Below are 26,360 nucleotides of genomic sequence, written 5' to 3' on the forward strand. Positions count from 1 at the left end.
GGCGGCGTTCCTCGGCTAGAGGAGGGGGCGTGGCAAGGGCCCTGCGTGGTGCGTGCCCCGCCCCCTCCGGGAGCCCGGATGAAGAGTAACGCCATTACCGCCGGAGCCGCGGAGAGCACTGGCGGGCGGTGACTGGACACCGGACCGGCGGCGCCATGAGAGTCCTCTCCCGCCTGCTTCTGCTTCTCTTGCTCGCGTTCCCCGCTACCCTCTTGCTCCGCAGCGGCCCTGGAGGTGAGGCGAAGGGGGTGGGCGGCGGGTCTTGGCCGGGAAGGAGACGCCAGCGACAGCCAAGTTTGAAGCTGGAGGCGGCAGCGGCTCCTGGGTCCAGCGTCCGTCCCGCCAGCCTCTGCCCACCCCTTCCCCGACCCACGACTTGTAGTAGGGGGGGTCCCAGCGCGCGCGGGCCGAACCCCGCTGCGGCCTCTGCCCGTTCCACGCGGAGCGCGGGGCAGTGCCGGGCGACCTTGCTTGGTGACCGCCCCTAGCCTTGGGTTTCTCCCCTGTCCCGGGACCCGCGCCTGCAGCTGTGGCCGGAGTTGGTGGGTCCTCGGCTTGGGGAAGAGGGCGAGGGGGCAGTGGGCACAGCTGCACCCTGAGCGCGCTGCAGCCCGTTGTATTTCTTCTGGCCGCCTCCGCTCCACCCCCATCCGCTCTGGGCTGACGTGTCTTTAGCTTCCACGTTGGGAGTCTTTCTTCATTCATTTGCTGAAACCCGTGGTTTCTACACACTTAAACTCTTAGAGCACCTCCGCCCCCCCACCCCCTTTCTGGTCATCTCCCTGTTTATCAGCACCCGACCCCTGTGTGTTACCGGGAGTCTTCATTTCAGAAAAACTCCGCATCTTCGCCTGCATTGTCCCCCCCTATTCCCAGGCCGACTGAGGAATCCTGCCTGTTACTTGAGCCCTCATTTTTCTTCTTCCTTTTTTCTATAACTGTTTTTTTGTTTTGTAGAAGCATCGCATTGCCCTGGGCGGGGGGGGGGGGGGGGGGGAGGGGGGATCGAATTCGACATTATACGCGTATTTCGGTTTATTCTTTTCCAACAGTTAATCTGGTGTGAAAATACCAGAACATTAAAGGTGTGGAAACTTGTCTTTTTGCCCTGGTTCTATTATGAACTTCAGTTTTCTAATCTGTCAAAGTCTGACTAAACGATCACTAGAATTCCTTTCATTCTGTAAGCTTAAGCAAGCTCTGTGGCAAAACGAATGATAGTGACAGGTATCCACGAGTGCTTTTGCAAAGAAAAGTGAAGTGAGACTGGTTTCTTTTTAGTGGTTAGAAAACCAAGTGAGAGAATTAACCAGACCTGTTAATGAATTCATTTGCAGGTTTAAAGAGGGATTCTTTTCCTTTATGAGTTGCTTGCTGGTTTGTTTTTATTTGGCTTTTTAAGGGAAATTTGATAGTTGTACTTATTTAGAATCCAGAATATGTTTTTCAGGTTTGAAAACATTTTCTTTTTTAAGGGAAAAAGAAAAAAGAAACCTGAATTGTATCTAAACCTAACTGGATATCTTTAAACATTTTTTTGTGAGGAATGGTCTTTCTTTCAAAGGATATTTTTTCTTAATATTCCAATTGAGAATTGCTAGACTTTTTAGGCACAAAATTGTTACTGGTTAATATTAATACCTACTGAAATGTAGGGTGAAAAGCCGTTGTACATATTTAGTCTTGAAATTTAAGTCCAACTTAAAATTATGTCAGGGTAGGTATTTTTTTAATTGGTTTTAGAAAATGACTTGTAAATTATGAATGCACTGTCTTTGTTCAGCAAACAGTAGAAGCTGTTTTTTAGTTCATAATGTGTGGCTTAGTGTTCTTTAATGTTTTACATAAATCTTAGCTGGTAAAAACTCAAGGAAGTGGAAAAGGCTTAAAATGCAGAGTCCTTAACATATACTGTTTTTCCTGGGTATTGCAGCATGTACACATGCTTCCTTTCCCACATTTTTTCCCCTCCTGAATTGCCACATCATCATTCTTTCTGAGAAATGTTGGAAGAGTCACTAGAACTTTGAAATTTCTTTTGAGTGTCTTGCCTGAGATTTAATATGACTTATTTAGAGAACTTTTGCCTATAAAATTATAATTTCTTGGCCTTACAGTTACGCTTAATTTTTTTTTTAAAGATTTTATTTATTTATTTGACAGAGAGACAGCGAGAGAGGGAACACGAGAGAGGGAGTGGGAGAGGGAGAAGCAGACTTCCCGTGGAGCAGGGAGCCTGATGCAGGGCACGATCCCAGGACCCCGGGATCACGACCTGAGCCGAAGGCAGATGCTCAACGACTGAGACACCAGGCGCCTCAGTTATGCTTAGTTTTTAAGTGTAGGGGAAATAAAGTACTTAAAACATGTTTGAAGCCATATGCAAAAATAGATGCATGCTTTCAATGCTATCAACCCTGAATTTGGCAGTATAGTTTTTATTTTACCAGATGTGCTTTATGCAAGCTAGTTTTTACCGTGGATGCCATATAAATATTTGTTCCTTGGACTTACATGCTATCAAGTTCTAAGAGTTGGAGCTGTCGTCAACTTTAATAAATGTTTCTTGCCTAGTTATTGGGGTTGCTATTTTCTCAATTTTAGACCTGAGAAGGGATTTTTTTTTTTTTGTATGGTTAATAATAGGATTAAATTTTGGAGCTGCTTTTATTTTTTAATAAGATTTTATTTATTGACAGCACGCACATGTGCACACAAGCGGGTGGAGGGGCAGAGGGAGTGGGAGAAGTAGGCTCCCCTTGGAGCAAGGAGCCCAATGGGGCGGTGGAGGGGGGGTGATGTGGGGCTTGACCCCAGGACCCTAGGACCATGACTGAGCTGAAAGCAGACTCCCAACCGACTGAGCCACCCACGCACCCCTGGAGTGTCTTAGTTTTAAAACAAACTTAAAGTTTTTTATTTGAGCTTCAAGGCATCTTTAGTTTCAGCAGTTCATTTTCCCAACAATTAAGTGCTTTTGAAAATTAAACAGCATTTCCCATTAAAGTTAACATACTGTTGGTAAGACTGTCGATAAGATAAAATCATGAATATTCTAGATGCATTGTAATTTGGTATCTTTCAAGGGAACTGGGAAATTGAATTACTCCAAGGGGAAAAATGTATTGCCTATACCTGGGACTAAAAAAGCACTGGTATGCCAGGGGTAAAGGTTAACTGCTTGTTTTGTATTTTATTGTTAGGCTCATTAGCTACAGCTCAGGATCTTACAGAAGATGAAGAAACGGTGGAAGATTCAATAATTGAAGATGAAGATGATGAAGCAGAGGTGGAAGAAGATGAACCTACAGATTTGGTTAGTGTTCTATAAAATGTAATTCATGTTCATATCATTTCTAGAATTTATCCTTTTTTTTTTTTTTTAAGATTTTATTTATTTGACAGAGAGGGAGAGCACAAGCAGGGGGAGTGGGGGGCAGAGGGAGAGGGAGAAGCAGACTCCCCGCTAAGCAGGGAGCCTGATGCGGGCCTCGATCCCAGGACCCTGGGATCATGACCTTCGCTAAAGACAGACTCTTAACCAACTGAGCCACCCAGGCACCCCTAGAATTCATCTTTTTATAGACAAATTTGATTTTCCAGGTTTGTTACTGTGATCAGTGAATTGAAATTGGGAGAAAGGGGGCAGTGATTGAGGATGGATCGTGGTATTTTCTTGCACATGGAGGGAGACATGAAACAGAACAATTAAAGATCATATGGACATGAGTCTAAGAGGGTACAAAGTGGGAATGGCACTGGATCAGTGTTGATAGATTTGGGATGCATGCTACTTAGCTTTTTGACTTTGAGTAGCTTCTCTCTCTGGATCTTTTTTTCCTTCATTCAGTAAGCAAATATTTACTGGGTCCCTACTATGTGCTAGGCACTTTTCCCAGTGCTGGAGTAAACAAACGAGGTATTTGGTCTCATGGAGTTTCTGTTCTTGGGGCAATATATATGTGTTTTGGTGGCAGAAAGTGAGGAGCAGGCAGTAAACAGTATATAAAATGTGTCCTGTGAAGAGGAAGGGGCTTAGAGAAGATCTCTTAAAAGTCCAGTTCTGAAATTTTTACTATGAAATTACAGTAAAACAGTAAGAATGTTGGGCTAGAATCAAGATCATTTCAGCATGCTTCTAGCTAGTTTTATTTCCTCTCTTGGACTATAATTTATCCTGCACAAATTTTTAAACTCCAGAATCAATCCTCTTCACAGACTTAGCAACACATTGCCTTCAGTGTCAGAAAACGAAGGCCATCAAGTGTGAACTCTATCAAATTTCTACTTCTGAATATATTATTCACTCATCCTTTCTACATTTTCTCCTTTAAAAATAGCTGTCTTTACTCCAGGGCTAGCCCTACCACCTGTGTTCTTGTCCTGATCTCGTCCTGTGGGATTTTATATTATTCTTTCCTTCTGTAACTTCATTGTTCCTTCTCAGTGACTTGATTCTGTTAAGTTATGCATGTGCTTATAATATGCCACTTCCTTATTCCTCCACTTTAAGTTGCTGCATATTTTCTTTTCTTTACCAGCACATATCTTAAAAAGAGTAAGCTCTCCCACTCTACTTACTTCACATTTATACTGTGGTCTGGTCCGAGGTAGTTAGTAAAACTGTTCTTGCTAAGTCACCACTGACCTAATTGCGAAATTCCTGGCCTGTTTTTCATTGTTAACCTGTTCGAACTCTTGTTAGCATTTGCGGAGTACCCCTTCCTTGAGTCTCTTCATGTTGGCTTCTGTCCCCCACCCCTTTAGTTTCCTCTGCCCAGCTGCTGCTGCTTGGTCTCTACTACCTTCTCTCCCTCTGCTTGGCTCTTTAATGTTGATGAAACCCGTGGTTTCAACCAGCACCACCTTTTACCGATGACCTTCAGATCTTGTCTAGCTGTTTACCTTACTGAGCTCCATGCCTTTATTTCCAGCTCTCTGCCGGATAGCACCATCTGGATACTCCATTCATACCTGAAATTTTATATCTTCAAAATGGAATTCAGCTTTTACCGTCCATCCCACCTCCATAAAATATTTTCTGTTTTGATATGGCTGTAGTGATTCAAGCTCTTGCCTTACGACTTCCATTTCTTTTTATCCCACAACCCATTAATCGAATCTTCAGGGTGATTTTTCTTAACCATTTCTCAAGTATACTCTTTCCTCCTTATTACAGCTTATGGTTCCTGCCTTCTTGTCTCTGGCCTCTTCCTATTTGTGGGTCTCTTCTCAAAAGTAGAAATTCACTAACTCTTACTAAATGAAGGGTATCATTAAGGATACTTAATATATAACATCAAACAATTGCACAGTCATCGAACAAATGTCTAAGTGTCTTCTCTTGAGTGTATGAGCTGGGTGTGAAGAATTTTTAAAGTATAAGACAGCCTTTGCCCGTGAGAAGTCTGTCTATTGGGAGAGAGAGTGTTTTATATAAGTGAGAAAAGTGAAATGCCAATAAACAGTGGTGCCCTTAAGCATCTCAATTTATTAAAGACCTGAACACTTCAAGTGTATGAATATCTCTCATTCCTAAGTGATAATCCTTACTGATGCCTATAGAAGTGCTGCACTGAGGATTAAAATTTTTTTAAAGGTAATTTTTTTTTAAAGATTTTATTTATTTATTTGACAGAGAGAATGAGTGGGGGAAAGGGGCAGAGGGAGAGGGAGAAGCAGGCTCCCCACTGAGCAGGGAGCCAGATGTGGGTCTTGATCCCAGGACCCTGGGATCATGACCTGAGCCGAAGGCAGACGCTTAACCAACTGAGCCACCCAGGCACCCCGAGGATTAAAATTTTAAATTAAAATTTGTTCACATTTTGTAACAACTTCATTGAGATATAATTTACATATCATACTGTTAACCTGTTTTAAACATGTAATTCAACAATCCATAGTAAAGGTACCAAGTTGAGCAACTCTGAATTTTAGGACCTTTCCATCATCCCAATATGATCCTGCTCACTTTTTTTTTTAAACCACTTCTTCCAAGTTGTGTGACATCTTCTCACAGGAAAATTGTTCTGTTAATTGGGATAGAAATCTTTTGGGGTGATGACAAGGTGCACTAGAACAGAAGTCGGCAAAATGGCTACAGGCTAAGTCTAGTTGTCCTTATAATTCTACATATTGTCTGTGGCTGCTTTCATACTGACACCTCAGAGTTGAGTAGTTGCCAGAGGGACCCCAGGGTTCCCAAAGCCAAAAATATTTGATATCTGGGTCCTTGGGTTGGTGCTGCTTTCGGAGTATTGTTTCCTTCACACTTGTGGGAGGATGGCGGGCAGGAAGACTAAGTTTGAGACTTTTTCCTGTGAGGTACTATTCCTGGCATTTAAACTAAGGGGGAAAATAAATACTATTTGTTTTAACTGCGAATTAAATGTTCCTTTGAAAGACACTGTTTTTAAACTTTTTTCAGACTTGGCAGATAAAGTTTACCCACCATGCTCTAGAACCTTACAGTTCCAAAATGTGGCTTGAGTACCTGTAGCCTTGGTATTTCCTGGGTGCTTTTAGAAATACAGAATTTCAGGCTTCCCCTAGAACTGCAGAGCTGCATAAAATCCCCAGGGGATTAGTACGTATATTATTCTTTGAGACGCACCACTCTGAAAGTTCTATGTTAACTGATGAGATACCCTGAAATTCATACCACTACTAATCCCAGCGAAGTCTTGGAGAAGAAGTATTTTGTCCCAAATCTAGTGAAGTCATTATTTTTAAATGATGTATTTTCCTCCATAATTATCTTTCTAATGTTTTTGTTAGGCTGAAGATAAAGAGGAAGAAGATGTATCTGGTGAACCTGAAGCTTCACCAAGTGCAGATACAACTATCCTGTTTGTGAAAGGAGAAGGTAATAGAGAAATGTTAGTTTTAACTCAGGCATAGGAATTTTTCAGATGACAAGCTCACTTTTTTGGGGAAGCATTAGTAATGCTTAAGATCTTTATTCATCTTCCTCTTTCTTACATTACAAGTATGGTATAAATACGTATTTCAAAAAAATCCTCTTATATGTGTGATTACCCATATCCATAAGGTAGTATTCCTGGCATTTAAACTAAGGGGGAAATTAAATACTATCTATTTTAATTAGAAGTTAAATGTTCTTTTGGAAGAAACTGTTTTTAAACTTTTTTCAAATTGCCACAGTAAACTGACTCATAATTTGAGTGTAAATATTAGTGAAATATTAAATCTGTATGATTAGGCCTGGATTAGAGCTTAGTTTCATTAAAAGAAAATATGATGCCTTATATTTATGGAGAGCTATAAACAAACACTGTTCTCAATATTTTGTGTGCATTCATTTAATCTTAACAGAAACCGTCTGAGGATAGTTACTGTTAAACTGAGGTTTAGAGAGGTGAAGAACATGTCCAGGGTTACTCATTTGGTAAATAGATTTTGAAGACGGACCCAGATGTGTCTGTCCCAAAGCCTCTGCTAAACTGGGTGTAACTCAGCTCTGTAGGCCACATACAATTATTGAAGACTTTTCTTTTTGAAGTTATTAATTATCTTTGTCTTCTCAAGTTTTGTTTTATTCCCACATATATTCGAATTTTATGCCTACAAAAAGTATGATTTGATTAAGAGATTTTCCCTCCTTTTTTTTATAGCTTCCTCATTGGGTTGTACCTTCAAATTTGTGTTTTGACTGATTGCTTGAAGTGGTATGGGTTACCTCGTTAATTTTTTTCTTTTTTTTAAATATTTTATTTATTTATTTGACAGAGACCGCAAGAGAGGGAACACAGCAGGGGGGGTGGGAGAGGAAGAAGCAGGCTTCTCACTGAGCAGGGCTACCTGAGCCGAAGGCAGACGCTTAACGACTGAGCCATCTGGGTGCCCCTAATTTTTTTTTTTTTCAATACTTTAACAGATACTATGATTTTTAGGTGGATCTCTTAGACTTACCTTTCTGTCATTCTTATCTGCACAGATAACAGATATAAGTTGGAAGTGACTTCAAGAAAGGTAGTCCCACTGCAAGATAATCTTACTGCTAAAAGTACACAACTCTTTCTTAGACCACGCAGCGTGGAAGTATATAGTCTAACATTGAGATGCTCCGTTCAGTTCTGAAGTTAGAATGCTAGAGTACAGACGGGTTTCAGTTTATACACCAACTGTAATCAGTTACTAGTTGGTAACTGGAGTGCACTACTGAAAAAGATTCTGAAACCAAGTCCGCTTGTAGAAAAGGGTACCCAAATCCTTAGTAATGTCTATTTTGTGTGCTTTGAACATTTTGTAATCTTCTGGTTTCTTTTTTTTGTTTGTTTCTTAGATTTTCCAGCGAATAACATTGTGAAGTTCCTAGTAGGCTTTACAAACAAGGGTACAGAAGATTTTATTGTTGAATCCTTAGATGCCTCATTCCGTTATCCTCAGGACTACCAGTTTTATATCCAGAATTTCACAGCTCTTCCTCTGAACACTGTAGTACCACCCCAGAGACAGGCAACTTTTGAATATTCCTTCATTCCTGCAGAGCCCATGGGTGGACGACCCTTTGGTCTAGTCATCAATCTGAACTACAAAGATTTGAATGTAAGGCCCTCTAAACCTTCTTTTTTCTTCTTAAGTTAGATGAGGATAATTGACATTGTTTGATGAATAGTTTTGTATTTATTCATTCAAGTGCCTGTTTATGGTTGGAACTGTGATGGGCAACAGGGAGGCAAAAATAAGTTGCATGTATTTGTCTTCAGGTCTAGAATCCAGTGGGGCAGATAGATACAAACAGGTGATATTCCAGCATAAGTGATACATACTAGAGATGAATGTTAGGGGCTGTAGTAGGAAAGTGGATGTGACTTGAGCTTGAGCCTAAAAGAACAGTAAGCCACACAGTGGAGTCTATTGCTTATTAAGATGTTAAAATATATAGAGTAGTTTGTTTTGTACCTCCATTCATTGCTTGCATTTTGCCCATTTTACTGCTTTTATTTGTAAGTTTTAAGGGCTTTCTGTACTATTTTTCCATAATTTTATATGCTTGTAGATAAAAACATAATCAGATATTTTTAGGATAGAGCAGTGAGGTTTATGGTTTATGAGAACCAAATAGTCTAATATAAGCTTTGTTGTCTTGTGGTTTTTATATATATATATATATAAATATATATGAATATGTATTATTGAATATATATTGAATAATATTAATATATTGAATATATATGAATATATATTATTCATTCATATATATATATATATGAATGAGAGAAGCCCACTAGAATTTTACTGCTGGGAGTTGACCTGTAGGTGCCAACTATTACATCCTTCAGATGAGAACACATCTAAACCATTTCCTTTTCAAAAAGTTTTCAGAGAAGGAAATTTCATCCTCTTTTGGACGCTTACTCAACCTTTTCTTCATGTAGTGTCAACATGTTTACTTATGTTAAGATAAATTTCTCATGCTGCAATTAAGTTTTTTTTTTTAAATTAGTGGGTAGAGTTTTTCATCCTTCAAAATATATTAATCTTCCTCAACTTTATAATTAAGCAGTTTGAATGGTTACATATTTTGTCTTGTTTTCAAGCAGAATTAAACTTAATCCAACAGACACATGTGCAGTTTTAGTACCATTTTGAATGTTAATTTGTATCATCAATGTATTCTGATTCCTGGAATTGTCATTGGAGGAATGCAGGTGCAAAGATTTTGAAGTAAACCTTACATAATTAGAGTTTAGCAATAAGTGACAGTTTTGAGAAGTGCTGCCTTAGTGTGAAGCATCAAACACTGGAAACAGCTATCTGTGTATTGTCCCAGTGATTCTTATATTTGAAAACTGAAGCTGTGTTGAACTGACAAAATTATTCCAAGACCGCAACAGAAAAATATTTTGGTACTGAAAATTGCGTTTATTGTAAATTGATTTCCCAATCCATTGTGAATTTAGAACATGGATTTGACTTCTGTTCAAGTGTAGTTCTTAAATCTGCTACTGCAGCTGCTACTATATATATTTTCATGCTCTTCCCCTTTTTTTGGAGGATTATACACAACAGAAGTTATGGCTTCTAGTTTATGGGTGTTCTGTGGGCTTTGCTTCTTTCTGTGCATTTATCCCCTTTTTATTTTACTTCCCTGGTTTCTCACACATTTCCCCTTCCCTGCCCTCACGAAAGCAGAGGACAACTTTAGCAAAGTTGGAGGCATTTTTTATTTTGTGGAAGAAAGTAATATTATAATGTTGAGTCTCTGACTTTGAGTGAGTGTAATTACATGTGACTTTTTTGAGTCTTACCTAAGTGATTAGAAAGCTGTTTTTTATCTGTTAGGGTAATGGTTTTAAGAAATCTTAAAATCTTTTATTTTTTTCAATGCTGTTGACATTTTTGTGATTTATTTTATTAATAGGGCAATGTATTCCAAGATGCTGTCTTCAATCAAACAGTTACAATTATTGAAAGAGAGGATGGGTTAGATGGAGAAACGTAAGTGAAATCTGCAATATGTAGATCTTGATCTCACAGGGCAGGCCTGGAAGGCTTACTCCTGTCAACATTTGTTTTAATAGTGAAAATGGACCAGACTGTAGATTTTTGTGAAATCCTTTCTATATAAATCCATATTTTAGGTGGTTTTTATAACTATTAATAATGGGAAATGACAAAAATTGTTTAAAAAGATAGTTGGGCACGCCTGGGTGGCTCAGTCGTTAAGCGTCTGCCTTCGGCTCAGGTCATGATCCCCGGGTCCTAGGATCAAGCCCCACATCGGGCTCCCTGCTCAGCGGGAAGCCTGCTTCTCCCTTTCCCACTCCCCCTGCTTGTGTTCCCTCTCTCGCTGTGTCTCTCTCTGTCAAATAAATAAATAAAATCTTTAAAAAAAAATAAAAAGATAGTTAGCTTTCTGAATGTCCCCTCTTTTCTAAATTCTTTTCTACCTCATGCTCATGAGCTGATCACCAGCATCATCTAAGTTATATACCTCTTCAGTTGCTATTAAAAATATAAACTAGATGTTATCTTAAAAACTGTGTTCTTGGTGAATGAGGATGAGTCATTTGTCACTGTATACCTATATGTAATTGACCAAAAGCAATTTTTAAGTCAAATTATGCAAAATATAATATTTGTGGGAGATAAAACAGTGCAATTATTTTAACTGAGCTTGAGTATAATAAATTATAAGGAAATTTTATTCATTTTAGATCATATAATTGCTTTTTTTGACTAATTGTTCTTAAAGATAAAGTAAATCTGTGAAACTTACTATCTAGATTTAAGTTGAATATAAAATATTATCTTCCTTTGTCCCCCAGGTTATTTGGAAAGCGTATATCATGTTAGAATTATAGTTGTAGGGGCACCTGGGTGGCTCAGATGGTTAAGCGTCTGCCTTCGGCTCAGGTCATGATCCCAGAGTCCTGGGATCGAGCCCCACATCGGGCTCCTGGCTCGGCGGGGAGCCTGCTTCTCTCTCTCCCTCTGCCTCTCTCCCTGCTCATGCTTTCTCTCTCTCTCTCTCTCTGTCTCAAATGAATAAATAAAATCTTAAAAAAAATTATAGTTGTGATTATAGCTATGGTATTGTTTGAGTTAGAGCAGAATTACAGTTTTAATTAGTTGTGGTGTTTCTTATGAATTAAAGCCAGTTTTTTCTCCTTTTATATCAGAATCTTTATGTATATGTTCCTTGCTGGTCTTGGGCTCTTGGTTGTTGTTGGCCTTCACCAACTCCTGGAATCTAGAAAGGTAATTCTAGATGAATGACTCTTAGCCATACTTCAAAAGTTGTTACCATGCTAAGTATAATCTAGTTATTTGTGGCTTCTTGCTCTCAACTGTGGGCTTGTGTATTTATACATTTGTTATACCTTTTTAAAATAAAACCTGAAGATGAGACCTTGGATATGTGACTTGGATCTGTTCAGACTTCCATACACAAATGCATTTAGGGTCTTTTGGCTACACCCTCCAGAATGATCTTTACTTTTATATTGTAATTCTAAATCATGCTAGAATTTTTATTCCTTAAACTCAGACATAAGATTTCATTGTTCTACTTACTATACTTTTTCATGGATATGTTATTCAACCTAGAAGCAACACAGCTTTTATATTTGCTTTAATACTCTTAACTCTAGGGATAATTTCCATTTAGCAGTTAAATGAGTCTTTTCATTTGAAAAAAAATAAATTTGGCTGTATTCTATCAAACTTCTGCTTTTTTGTAAGGGTAGTAAAATGGAAACACTGAAGCACCTGTTATAATCATGGTTTCTCTTTCACTGTATCTTTATCTCTGTGTCCTCCCTGCAAAAACAAAAAAAAACAAAAAAAAACAAAAAACGGAACAACCCATATTCCTCTCAATGGAAAGTATAACAAGATTTGTGTCAAATTTTTAAGTACTTGCTCTTTAAAAGAGAAATACTTAGTGCTCAAGTGTTAATTTCCATAACTTACTTTACCTCATTCTCATAATAGCATTTTTGCTATAGATTTATGTATTAGGTATAATGACATCTTCAGTTTTTGTTTTTTTATTTGAATGAAGCCATTTTTAGTTACTTTTCGTGTATTCAGAGTTGTTTTTGGACTGTATACCTAATACTCTTACGTAAATGATTAGGTTTGTTGTTTAAGAGCAAGATTAAGGAAGGAATTGAATCATTTTCTTCCTAGCGGTTTTGCTGCATATACTCCAGGGACAGAGTTTGAGATTGTTAGCTTAAATGAGATTTAAAATTTTTGTTTTATCTATGCCAACAGTGCAGAAATCTACCTGCCTGCATGCAGTGTTTCAGTAATTATCTTGAATTTTGTTGGATGTTAAAATAAATTTATTCTTTGATTTGATTCCCAAAGGGAAAGAAAATCACTATATAAATAGAAGTTCTTAGTTGGTCCACTTAGAACCACCGACCTATGAATTTTTTATAGCAAAGGAAAAGGCCTTTAAAACCTGAAAATGAATCATTGTGAAGATTTATTCCTTATCATTTATTCTTTATAATTGGTGTTAGGCATGATTTTCTCTCTCTAATTAATAAAATACTTAAGTAGGAATATGTTTTGAAGAGGACGTATTTGTTTAAGATATTTAAATTAGGTAGCTTAATATGCTTTTTTAGTTTTATAGTGAACATTATAATAGAACTCCTTTAAAATAATGTTTTTATGCTCTCTTAGCGCAAGAGACCCATACAGAAGGTAGAGATGGGTACATCAAGTCAGAATGATGTTGACATGAGTTGGATTCCTCAGGAAACTTTGAATCAGATCAGTAAGTACTCTTATAAACTTGGCTGGAAAATTTTTCCCTTAAATGGAAATCAAATTAAGTATTTTAGATATAAAAATGCTTGGTCAGTGCTACTTAACACTCATCTTTTCCATTACTTCTGTAGAATCTAGTGTAATATTAATGAACACTTTAAAATTTTATTCTGAGTAGTATTTTTATGCTTTAATTTAGAATGCTTCCAGATCTGCAGTTTTATATACAAATGTGTGAATTCTCTATATTCCTAATCTTTTCTTGTCTCTTTTTTTCTGTTGCTTCAGTGCAGAGTAGAAGAGGTGAGGCAATTAATTTTTTTAATGGTGTTTGCTATATATAGTACTGGATTTTGTATAGCATATGAATACTTTACAGTAAGTTTAATGAGTAATGGAACAGTTTCCTAGCACTGTATTTATTAGAAAAACTACTAACTACCCACTGTAGTTTCAAAGAATAAACCTAAGACATTGCCTCGTGGTTTACCTAACATATATTTTAGTTTCATTATGTATGAGATTAGCTAAAATATTAATCTTTACGAAAGAATGTACTTAGTGCTCAAGTGTTAATTTCCATAACTTACTTTACCTCATTCTCCTAATAGCATTTTTGCTATAGATTTATGTATTAGGTATAAGGACATCTCCAGTTTTTCTTTTTTCTTCTAATTGTAAATGGACTATTTTGTTTTGTTTTAAGATTTATTTACTTTAGAGAGCCAGCAAGCAAGCTAGTGCGGGGAAGGGCAGAGGGAAACAGAATCTCAAGCAGACTCCGTGCTGAGTGTGGAGCCTGATGTGGGGCTTGATCTCAGGATCCGGAGATCTTGACCTGAGCTGAAACCAAGAGTCGGTTACTCAACTGACTGTGCCATCCAGGGGCCCCGTAAATGGACTTTTTAGAAACATTTATTGTAAGAGTAGTATGACCTCATATTACAAACATTAATAAATAGTACAGAAGTGGAAAAGATCACCACCTGGCTCCACTAATTTCATTTTCTTTAAATAATAGGTGTTTGTTATTCTAAGTATTTTCTGTACATTTACCAGCACATATGTCTGTTGTTTGTGAATATTTTGTACACATGGCATCGTGCTGCATATGCTGTTCTGCCTCCCGAGTTTTCATGTCTTGGATTTTTTTTTATGATAGTGACTTACCTCATTTTTTAAATAACTGGATAGTATTTCTTTATATAAATGTGTCGTGATAAGTTAAACCTATTCTGTATTGAAGGATGCTTATTATTTCCAGTTTTTCATTCTTAAAACTATAATGAATGTTTTTATATAAATATTTATGGGATAATTTCTTATTTTTTAATTGAGATAATTGATATATAATATGAGATTCAGATGTACAGTGTAATGATTCAGTATTTGTATATATAGTGAAATCATCACTACAGTAAGTCTAATTAACCATCTGTTACCACACAGTTAAAAATCTTTTATTTTTTTTTTTAAGATTTATTTACTTGAATGCGTGCACACAAGCAGGGGGAGCGGCAGAGGGAGAGGGAGAAGCAGACTCCCCGCTGAGCAGGGTGCCCAACACAGGGCTTGATCACAGGATTCTGGGATCATGACCTGAGCCAAAGGCAGATACTTAACCGACTGGGCCGCCTGGACACCCCAAATCTTTTTTTTTCTTGTAACAACTTTTAAGATCTACTCTCTTTGCAAACTTTCAAATATACAGTACAGTATTAAAAACTATAGACATCATGATATCCATTCACCCCCATGACTTAGTTATTTTATAGCTGGAAGTTTGTACCTTTTGACCTCCTCCTCCCCTTTCACCCACCCCCCTACCTGGGATACATAATTCCTTAAAAGTAAAATAGGTCTGGGGCACCTGGGTGGCTCAGTTGTTAAGCTGCCTTCGGCTCAGGTCATGATCCCAGGGTCCTGGGATCGAGCCCCGCATCAGGCTCCCTGCTCCGCGGGAAGCCTGCTCCTCCCTCTCCCACTCCCCCTGCTTGTGTTTCCTCTCTCGCTGTGTCTCTCTCTGTCAAATAAATAAATAAAATCTTTTTTTTAAAAAAGTAAAATAGGTCTAAGGTTATGTACATTTTTATTTTTATTTTTGTGAAAAGTCCTATTTCCCTTCCAAAAGATAGCTTATGTTCTCAGCAATGTACAATATTGCCTAATTCTTTTCCACTCTCACCAGTCTTTCTCAAGTATTAAGTATTACCAAATGTTTTAATTTGGCAGTATGGTACAAAATGTTGTCTTTCATTTACAATTAAGAATAAGGTTTGGCGGGGCGCCTGGGTGGCTCAGTCGTTAAGCGTCTGCCTTCGGCTCAGGTCATGATCCCAGGGTCCTGGGATCAAGCCCCGCATAGGGCTCTCTGCTTGGCCGGGAGCCTGCTTCTCCCTCTCCCACTCCCCTTGCTTGTGTTCCCTCTCTAGCTGTCTGTCTCTCTCTCTCTGTCAAATAAATAAAATAAAATCTTTAAAAAAAAAAAAAAAAGAATAAGGTTTGGCTTCTTTACACATATATATTGGCCACTTAGTATCTTTCTTGTGAATGGGCTGTTCATGTCCTTTCCAGGGTTACAAAGTGAATTGTTTTCATTATCATTTTCAGGGAGCTTTCTCTATTGAAACATAATTATGGTGTGGCAGTTGCTTTATTAAAAGTGGGTACAAAGCAATAACAGCATAGGAGGGGCCCTCTTCCTGTAGGAGAGAGTAGGGGAGTCATTGATAAAAAGTTGACTTTTGACCAGAGTCTTGAGAAGTTAGGTGAGAAGGAATCTTCAGAGTTTTATGTGCTGTGCTAAGGACTTGGCTTTCCTTCTTGGTAAAAGGCAGCTATCAGTACTTTGAAGCAGAGAAATAACAAATTTCTATTTTTAAAAGAAATTATCATAGTTGTGTGTTGTATGGTTTAGCAAGCAGGAGCTTCTAGAAGTAGGGATACCAGTTAGATGATTTCAATAAAACATCTGAGAAATCCTTAGGGCCTAAGCTAAAGCAGTAGTGACGCGGAGGAAAAGAAACTAGAAAGGTATTTCAGAATTGGAGCAGATTGGGCTTTGGGTAACTTTTTGGATGTTCGAAGGAGAAAGGAGGGAAAAATAATTTTGAGTTTTAGGCATCTGGATGGAAGATGATCCCATTACTGTTAGGGAATATAGGAAGAGTAGCACACATGCATGAGGGGAGAGGAATTGGAACTAGATCTGTTGATCATAAGGAGCCCAGATAAGGATGTCCAGTAAGCATTTGAAAGTTGTATTTAGAGCAGAGGTGAAACAGGATTTGGAGACATTGATGGGGGCACCTGGCTGGCTCAGCCTGTGGAGTGTGCAACTCTTGATCCCAGGGTTGTAAGTTCGAGCCCTGCTTTGGGTGTAGAGATTACTTAAAAATAGAATTAAATTAACAGATTTGGAGACATTGGGACATACAGCGTAGGTGTAGCTGAGGTCCCGTGAAATCATTTACCGTAAAATTTAAATAAATCCTTAAATAATCTTTTCTCTTTAAGGACAAGTGTTCCATATTATCCTGATACTCCTCATAGCAAAATATGGAATTGGGTTGTAGGGTAGACTGTGGTCTCTTTATAATGCATCAAAATTATTTATGCAGTCTGGGGCACCTGGGTGGCTCAGTTGGTTAAGCAACTGCCTTCAGCTCAGGTCATGATCCTGGAGTCCCGGGATCGAGTCCCACATCGGGCTCCCTGTTCGGCACGGAATCTGCTTCTCCCTCTGACCTTCCCCCCTCTCATGCTCTCTCTCTCTTTCTCTAATAAATAAATTAAAAAAAAAAAACTTAAAAAAAAATTATGCAGCCTGCTATGTTTAAAATAAAGGTTCTTCAAAAATAATTAAATTTTAAATGTCTTATACAGAATTGGTTGAAACTTTGAAAAGCATTAAAAGTCACAGTTAAAAAGTAAAGTCACTCTAAGCTGTGGAGCCACACCTCCCAAAGAATTCCTACATGACAAATAGATTGTGGGCGGGGGGGTGGTTTTATAGTATCTTTCTCCCTGACATTGTTGTTCATGAACTTTAAAGCTGAGAATTACTACACTTACAGAGTGTTTGTATTTATGATTGTATTTTCATCGCCAAGTGTCAAGTATTTAGTCTGTCATAACACTGTGCTAGGTTCTGAGTGGGTATAATGAAAAGAATATTACTGTTTTTTCGGGAGTTTACATTTCTACCTGAGGAAGATAAAGCACATTTATGAAATATTTGAGTAATCAGAGATGGTATGTGATATGTGATAGAGTGAATAATACAGACAACTTCTGAATTAGGAAAGAGGACCGTATTAAAATCTAGGGAGGCCTTGTTGAAGGGAAGAATTGAACTTCTGTTGAGCGCCTGCTTGTACCGGGCATTCTCCCTCTGCAAGGTGTGAGGTGCTGTCTTTATTTACTGATGAGAAATTGCTAATGAGGAAATAACTTGCTAAGATTCACAGCTGGATTGTCTCATTCTGAAGCCCATTTGCTTTCCCAGGAAAACTTAAAACTCAAAGATGGATAGAGTTAAAGTCACTAAATGCTTTTTAATGGTACTTGCCGTTCTTGCTCAAAATCTGATTTTGTTTTAGGACCATGTCTTACCACCAAATACAGTTGTATTATTCCTTTTTCCATTTACATGAAACCCCTCATTTTGAAGAAACTTCATAAACAACAGTAAAGTTTCTAAACAGCATTGAGATAATCTGATTTTCCAATTAAGGTGATAAAAGTTTTTATCAAATTCAGGGTTTTGATGCATTGCCCTCTATAGGCTTTTTGAGAGGCATGTTATTTATAAATTGTTACTGGAATTTGAAAATAGCTGGAAGGCAGATAACACTCATACATAATCAGTCCTTTCTCACCATTACTACTTTTAGCAAAGCCTCGGAGCTAAGAGGTCGTAGTTGGAGCCTCATCCTGTGAAATCAAAGGAGTCCTGAGTCCATTTCAGAAATTGGGGGCACAACGAGAGACTCTTAATGATAGAAGACAAACTGAGGGTTGATGGAGGGAGGTGGGTGGGGGATGGGCAGTGGGTGTTGTATGTAAGTAATGAATCACTGAAGTCTACTCCAGAAACCAGGATTGCACTGTATGTTAACTACCTAAAATTTAAATTAAAAAAAATTTTTTTTAACTTGAATAAAATAAATTTTTTAAAATTGGGGGCATAGAAGTTGAGGAAGAAGGGTGTGAAAAAATACATGTGATTAGTAGAAATTTTATTATTTGCCCTTTTTTTTTTTTTTTAAAGTAATCTCTACACCCAACGTGGGGCTCAAACTCACAATCCTGATATCAAGAGTCCCATGCTCTTCTAACTCAGCCAGCCAGGCACTCTGATTATTTGCTCTTTTAGAGTGTAGATTTTTTTTACAGTGACAAGCTACTTCTAAAAAAATTTCAATTTACAAGGAAATAACTCTTTCCTGACAGAAATAACATCACATTTAAAGACTAATGACTTATTTTATTTATTAATAAATAATCACGTTGAAATTTCTTCAGTGGTTTCAGAAATATCCTTTACAACTGGTTTTCACAATATAGGATGATGCATTGCGTCTGGTGGTTCTGTCTTAATTCCCTTTTAATGTATAGCAGCTCAAGAGATTGGCCACTTGACCTGTGGAAAGTGGCTTCTCAAACTTTAATATGTGTACAGATCATTTGAAAATCTTGTTATGGTCCAGGTTGAGATTCCGGTGCTCTTGGCTAGGGCCTAAATGTTGGTGTTTCTAGCAGGCTCCCAGATGATGCCAGTGCTGCTGACCCGTTTATCACCCTGAGGAATGGGACTCGGGGAAAGTCCCATGTTCCAGATTTCTCTGATTGTTTTCTCCTCGTGCCTTTTAGTTAAAATTTCTTCAACTTGGAAGATAAATCTATAGGTTTGATTAGATTGAATCATTTTTGGCTGATAGCATATATCAAAAGTACTTCTCCCTGCATCACATCAGGAAACAGTATCTGATTGTCCCATCATACATGATGCTAAATTGAGCACTAGATTAGGGTAGTAGCCACAGGATCTTCCCGTGTAACCAGGAAAGGGTGGTTGTTTCTGCTTGCAACCTACAAGTTATCTCTGATACTACTTTGGCATCACACAGATACCCAGTTCTGTAAACCATTCACCAGTTGATAATCCTTTCATGAATCAGTAATGTTTCAGAAGTTGTAAGTGATGATTTTTAATTGAAATTTCTTTGATTTTTACTAACTGCCGTTCTTTGATGAAGTAGAGCTCTCCTTCATCAACTGGGACTTTTTGGTTACTTCATGGGAGACAGTTCCTATAGGAAAAGGAGGATAAGTGCTTAATTTTTCCCTTTATTTTCCAGTTTTCAAAGAGTTAGTTTAAAAGCCACCCCAGTGTGACAAACGAGTTTTTTCTAATTTTCTCCTCTGTTTTTTGATTATCATGTATAAACTCAGTTTTTCATAGAATCAGTATATTTTAGTCAGCTGTATTCTTTTTTGATGTTCATATTGTACAGTTTTGACTACTGGTTGCCTTTTTATGCTTGATCTCAACCAAAAGGCTGAGAAGGGTTTACTGATTGCCTTTTTTGAACTGCCTCCAATCTTACCCTTTGGATCTTTGAATGATCCCTTCCTTGCTGGCTCAACAAGATAATCTAGACATTTTGTGCTTGCTCTAAGCATGGAGCAAGCTGTTTCTCCAAGGACTCCTGGATGTTAGAAATGAAAATCTAGACTTTAGGAATGTCATTGATACTGGATGACATTGTTTCTAGGTCCATTCTGTGAACTGAGCTAGACAATACATATTTTTTCAAATCCTGAAATCATACTGATATTTTCAGTTCAATTTTAATAATATTTTTACTTAATTTCGTATGCTTGTATTTTGTTTCTCTTAACACTTGATTCCTTACTGCAGTAGTTCTCAAACTGTGGCACTCACCAGAACCACCTAGCCAGCTTCTTACCCTTGCTAGGCCCCACCCCCTAGAGTTTCTAACCTAGTAGGTTTGGGTTAGGCCCCAGGATTTGCTAATCCATGTTCTCAGGTGATTTTTGAGGCTGCTGGTCCAGACCATACTTTGAGAACCACCCTTTGAACATGATTTTCTTAGAGTAAAGGCGTTGAGCCAAATTGAAGATAATTTAGGAAAAAATAGCCAGCTCTTTCAAAGATAAGACATGTGCTTTGCATATTTGAGGACAGAATGGAGAAAACCAAGAGAAATTTTGAAGATAATGGAGCAGGAGGTATGCATGGTAGTGGAAGTCTCTTGGGCTTCCAGGAATTTTGGAGAGGGGTAGTGTGAGGACAAATAGGTTTCAGGGGCCACTGTTTAATTTGGCAAGAAATTTTTCTTGTCTCCGTCTCACTCATCAGAACGTAAAGGAAGGAGAGGTGGTTTGAAATGATTTGAGCCTGTTACTAATACATTTTTTCCTGATATGTTTTGCATTTCAGATTAGGGTGCTTCCGTTTCCCTCAAGTCTTTTTAACTGTAAATGACAGGTTAAGTGATTTTAATAGAAAATTATAGATCTTTTGTTTAATACTAGTGTTTTAAATGTATACATAAGGCAACCTTAATCAGAAACTTATAAGGATGAAGTCTTTCATGTAATTTGACTTTCTTTTAACTCGGGGATCCATTAGAAAGCTTGCGATTTTTATCTCAATTAAAAAAATCCATCTGATGGCTACTTATATAGTATGACTCTCCCAGGTGTGATAGGAAATGGGATAGATTGTGCAGTCTGAGGGGTGGAGTGAGGGACTAGTTTAAGTTTCTGCTAACATTTTGCCTTTGTCTTTTCTAAAAATGAAAAAAGTTGCAGTTTTTCCACAATTAGGTGGCTTTCTGTAACATCTTTCTTTTAAAAGGGCAGGGTGGGCATTTTCAGATCTGCCCCATGTTGAATCTCATTAACATCATGTTCCAGTGTTTTTTGTTCTTTCAGTTAAGTGATTTCTTTTTTCATATAGTTTAAGCTTTGTTCTTAAAAGCTAAAATATTTTGGCCTTAAATAATATGTTAGGTTTTTTTAAAAATAGTTTTTTAGGGTTTTTGGTGGGGCAAGTGGTAAGAGGGGGGTTGTTTTTTCTTTGGCCCAAAAGCATCGTTACACACATCTGTTACTGTTTTTTGCTGAAGTAAAATGCTGCTTGAGGCCCTTGAGAAATTGGGAGCCATTTTCCCAAAAGCCAAATGACTCTAGAATGCTATCTTACTCTGTTTCTCATTTATCTGCTTCTATCTGCTGTGCTGAGCAGGTGATGGAGGTTTTTAGACTCACTGTTAAGTTAGGCAGAGTTGGCTGCCTTCCTGGAGTCCAATTGGTATGTGTTGAAACAGGCATTGCAGGTCCTCTGCAGCTCTTTTTCATGTATTCTCCTACTTAAAACTCTGCTACAGGTGGTTGAAATTGTTGTGAAGTGCTGATTATACTGACTTCAGTCTGCATAGTAACTGCTACATTCACGCAGATGTCAGTCAATTCTTTTTTTGTTGTTGTTAGAACAACTCAGCAAAATAAAATTCGGTTTATTGTTGGGCAACATTGTTTCACACATACATCAAACAGGCCAAAAAAAATAAACAGCAACTTCATAGACAAAAAAGGAAAAAAAGAAACCTTTTATCTTTGGCCTTTTTAACCATCTCATACAAACCAACTACTTAATAGTACAGCTAAGTACATACACAAAAAAAGTTACTGGAATGCTCGGAATAAGATTGTTTTTTTGTTGTTTTTGCTTTTTTTTTTTTTTTACAAGGTCTTTTTTCTCTTTTGAGATTATAATGAATATGGTCACACCACAAGTAAAGTCAGAAGTAGGATGACTATAGACAGCAAAAAAAAAAAAATGGCTGTTCAATTCTAAAGTAATTTTTGGGGCACCTGGGTGGCCCAGTCAGTTAAGTGTCTGCCTTCGGCTCAGGTCATGATCTCAGGGTCCTGGGATTGAGCCCCATGTCAGGCTTCCTGCTCAGCGGGGAATCTGCTTTTCCCTCTCCCTCTGCTGCTCCCCCTGCATGTGCTCTTGCTCTCTCAAATAATCTTAAAAAAATAAATAATGTACATTTTGAGGAGTGCCTGGGTTGGTTAAACATCTGACTCTTGATCTCAGCTCTGGTCTTGATCTCAGTTTGAGCCCCACGTGGAGCCTACTTAAAGTACTTTTTGAATCCTCAAAGATCATATTCATAGTGTATTGTTTATTTTAAAATATCTAGTAATTGGTCAGTTGCATAAAGGCAGTAGTTTTAGTCTAACCTTTCTGAAATCTGATGAAAGTTGTAGGCTTTCTCCATCAGAAAAATGGTTCTATGCTCAATTTTGGGTGAGTTGAGCCCCCCCCAAACGCATCATTAACTAATCTATCTTAATAAGGTCAGTTTTCATGTGATTTACAGACTCAGTCTTAATATTTCATAGTCACTAACTCTAAAGCATATTTTTAAAAAAATTTAGCTGCTAAATACTCTTGATAAACATTTACTCTATATTTTTAAAATACAGTTATGGTGATCTGGCAATTTTAGAAAATAAAAATTAAGATCTTCTAGGTAAAATTTTTTTTTTTATACCCATTGTTCATGAAATGCTTACAAAATAAACCCCATACTTTTGGTGTTAAATATTTTTTCCAGCCCTTTTTTTTTTTTTTTTTAAAGCTGGAAAACTAATTATAATTTGTAGCTTGTACCACAAAGGGCTTAACTTCCTAATATGTAAAGTGCTCCTAGAAATAAAAAAAGTAGTGGTCAGAGAAGAAGATATCCTTACTGAAAGAAACATAGGTGACTCCTCGTACTGGATAGGAGTAGAAACTCACCACCAATTTAGCTTTTGTTTAATAAAATCCACTAGGAATCTAATGTAAGGAGATAAAAAGAAAAAATTATTCAAAGTAGGCTTGTGTATGCAGGATGGTTTGGTTCTGTCTAAAAATTTCCTTTAACCTGCTGTTCGTTCCAGCTAAATTTATGAAATTGCCAAAAATTATGCAAACTGCATGGCTGCATTTATAAATATTAATTTGTAGCCAGTATAGGTGTTTTTAAGCTGCAAATTTCATACCTTTGACACTATTTCTAAAGCATTTACTTACGCACATATACACATATTAAATTGTAGAATTTAAGATTTTGCTGGTGGCTTCAGGATTCAAGTAACCGAGATTAAACCTTTTCCCACCCTGATCACACAAAGTTTCATTTGAATTGAGTTACTCTTGAAGGATTATTTTAAAGGTTAGTTTAACAACTTATACTAGATAAGAGGCATTTATTACTAGGGTATTTTTTGCATGTGTGGTGTTTTTTTTTTTTTAAACTTAGTGGTAAAGTTGAAGAAAAATGCCTTTTTAAAGGTCTTTTGAATCCATCATATTTACAATAAGCAAGTTAAAACTTTCTCTTTTCTTCCAGATAAAGCTTCACCAAGAAGGTTGCCCAGGAAACGGGCACAGAAGAGATCAGTGGGATCTGATGAGTAAATGTCCCTTTGTGCAACAATTCAGTCTTTACTTAACCTGCCCTAATGTTTTTCGGCCTGATGGGAGTTAGTGCAGAGAAGCCATATCACCATAGAAGGCAACTACTGCTTATGTGTGGACTGAGCCATCAGAGTCTGTGGCGATAATATTACTGAAAATGCACTGCATTCATTTTTCTAAAGTAACAGATTTGGGTTTTTTTAAGCCATTAAAATATATGTGTGTGCGTGTGTATGTCTGTGAGCAGTTGGTGTTACCAGAATCATTGTTGAACTACCTGAAGCCTGCCTTTAGAATACTAAATATAATGCTGTTGTCTCTTTTTGACATTTTCTCATATTTCCCGCAAAACTCAGTATTTGTCCAATATGATGGTCAATGTCCTGCCTTAGACTGTTTTAAAGAAAACAGTTTGTTTCTTTCTTAGAATTCCTCAAATCCATTTGGTGGCGCAAATTAGTATTTTGTTATTGTTGCTGTTTTACAACTAGTATTCTAAAGGCACAAACAGGAGTAGCTGCTTTTTAGCAGTAGAACTGTTTTGGTATTTTGCTGCTGTTTACTATAATGCGCACCTTCAGAAAACTTCCCAAATGAGTCCAAGGACTTTGGGGATTTCTAGCAAGCAAAATTGTGAAGCATGAGAATTCTGATTTTGATATATAAAACCACCTCACCCTCTTTTTCTTTTTTTACCTTTTTTTTTTTTTTAAAGAAACTGGTACATTTGTGGGACCTGAGTTGTGCTATCCATTGTTGTTTTATTTCTGACCCACTTAGTTCTTTTTGTTTTTTTTAAGAGATCATATTTTTTCCTTAATAGTATCTTGCTTGAGAAAAATTGCCTTTGTCTATAGACTTAAGCAAAAAGTCAGTTTATAGGGGCAGAGATATATTACAAGTAATACTAATCTGTAAAAAAAAAAAAAAAAAAAAAAGTTGGCTATTTTTTTAAGTAGTTAACCAATTGGTTTTTATCTAATCTTTTGGGTATTTTGTTCAGAGAAACTTTTTTTAGTTAATCTGAAGAATTCCAAAATTTTAAGTACTTAAGATCTCAGAACCAAAATTAAATTGGACTTCATAAAATCCTGTTAGAGTCACTCTTGTCCTAGTAGTAAATTAAGTTTGGCATTATTGTCAGACTGGATAAAGGGTAAAGTAAAATAGTACAAACAGATAAGAGGCCTTTCCCCTCTGTTTTTAAGCCATATTCTCCCACATATATTTTGTAAAGAAATGGTAAATGAAATTCTAGTGGCTATTTAATTCCTGATCTGTCCTAATACAATGAACTGACCCCTCCCCCCCATGTCTTTATAATCCCCACCCATGCCCACATGAAACCACAGCAAACCAAGACACACAAAAAATCTTACCAAGTTCTTTAAGTATTTAAACATCTGAGCCAAAGCCTATGACAATAGAAGTTATTATTGTATAGTTGTTAATCACTTTGCAAGTAGGGGCTAAGGTGTCAAATTATCTATATTGGTATTGCTGAACTATAAGCATTCTATACCTGTAATATAAAGTGTTTGAGTTTTTAATTGGGCTGTATGATCAGTAGCTTATTTTGAAAAAGCTCTATGAGCTGTAAAAACTGCATGTTTTTTGTTTAATGTAATATAGGAGACCCTCCTATATTCCTTCTCAAGGAATATATTTCAAAACATTGTTTTGTGAATTCCTAAGTTTGTGAAACTATTAGAACATAAGGCAGTGAGGTGTAATTACACAATTTAAATGGTTTCTAGACAGTTGCATGGAGTACTTGTTGGGACTTAGGCACTGGCAAAGCCACACTGAGTTACAGGTGCCGGACCTTCTGACTCCTAAGGAATTTGCCTTACATGCTAGCCTTTCCACTGCTGAGGTTCAAATTAGTGCCTCAGAAATCCTTTGTCACGTTTTATTTTTTAGCATCCATTGGGAACAGTTGAAAACTTAAATCCTCAACTGCCAGGGTCTTCTATAGAATCAGTATGTGTTTAGCAGAAAACTAACTCCGTAATGAATGGAATTCAATTCCACACATGGTTTGTTCAAGCACACTTAATAAGTAGCCTATTTTTTAAATGTCTTTTTTAAATGTAAATATTTGGATGAAGTTTTTAAAGTTTGTTTTGATATATTCATTTGCTACACCAACCATGGTTTCAGAATTCACCTTTTGAGCTAATTGGTTTCAGAATCTGTAAAATGAACCAAGAATCTTGTATATCAAACCTGTCACGCAGACATGTGAGAATAATGTGTTCATAAAGCATGGATCTTGCTTTGGTTGTATAGCTTCATCATTCATTTCACGGTCTTATGTAGTGAGTGACTTTTCAGACTACCCCTGCCCTCTGAAGTGTTGTCTGAGCAGGGTGGTGGGGCGGGAATGGGACCTACAAGATCCTGAGGAAGACAGAAGTCAGAAGAAAAGGAACATAGACTTGATTTTAGTAGTTTTTAAATTTAAGTAAGTTTCAGAAGGTAGTGACTTTGATAGGAGGAAAAGGCAAATTTAGGTCTTAAGAAAAAAAAAACAACAACATTAAAAAGCCACTGCCTTAAAGGTGTATTTGCAGTGCATTAGCCTATAATTGTCTTT

At 37.3% G+C, this 26,360-nt stretch overlaps 1 protein-coding gene across 2 annotated transcripts; it reads left to right on the plus strand.

Moving 5' to 3' along the window:
- Nucleotides 1-65: 65 nt before the first annotated feature.
- Nucleotides 66-26,040, plus strand: SSR1 (signal sequence receptor subunit 1). Of its 2 annotated transcripts, none has more exons than XM_064597201.1 (8): nt 66-234; nt 3,204-3,316; nt 6,778-6,865; nt 8,306-8,568; nt 10,388-10,464; nt 11,649-11,727; nt 13,168-13,261; nt 13,961-14,237. In XM_064597201.1, the coding sequence occupies exons 1-8, from the start codon at nt 156-158 to the stop codon at nt 13,993-13,995; spliced, it is 828 nt and encodes a 275-aa protein (XP_064453271.1). In that variant the 5' UTR covers nt 66-155; the 3' UTR covers nt 13,996-14,237. The 2 variants fall into 2 exon arrangements, with proteins under 2 accessions (XP_064453271.1, XP_045722361.1); XM_045866405.3 differs by lacking the exon at nt 13,961-14,237 and adding an exon at nt 23,694-26,040 and having other exon boundaries at nt 67-234.
- Nucleotides 26,041-26,360: the final 320 nt, after the last annotated feature.

This window comes from Mirounga angustirostris, unplaced genomic scaffold (assembly GCF_029215605.1).
Source record: "Mirounga angustirostris isolate CCGP_5_RB_7025 unplaced genomic scaffold, mMirAng1.0.hap1 SCAF_8, whole genome shotgun sequence".
NCBI lineage: Eukaryota > Metazoa > Chordata > Mammalia > Carnivora > Phocidae > Mirounga > Mirounga angustirostris.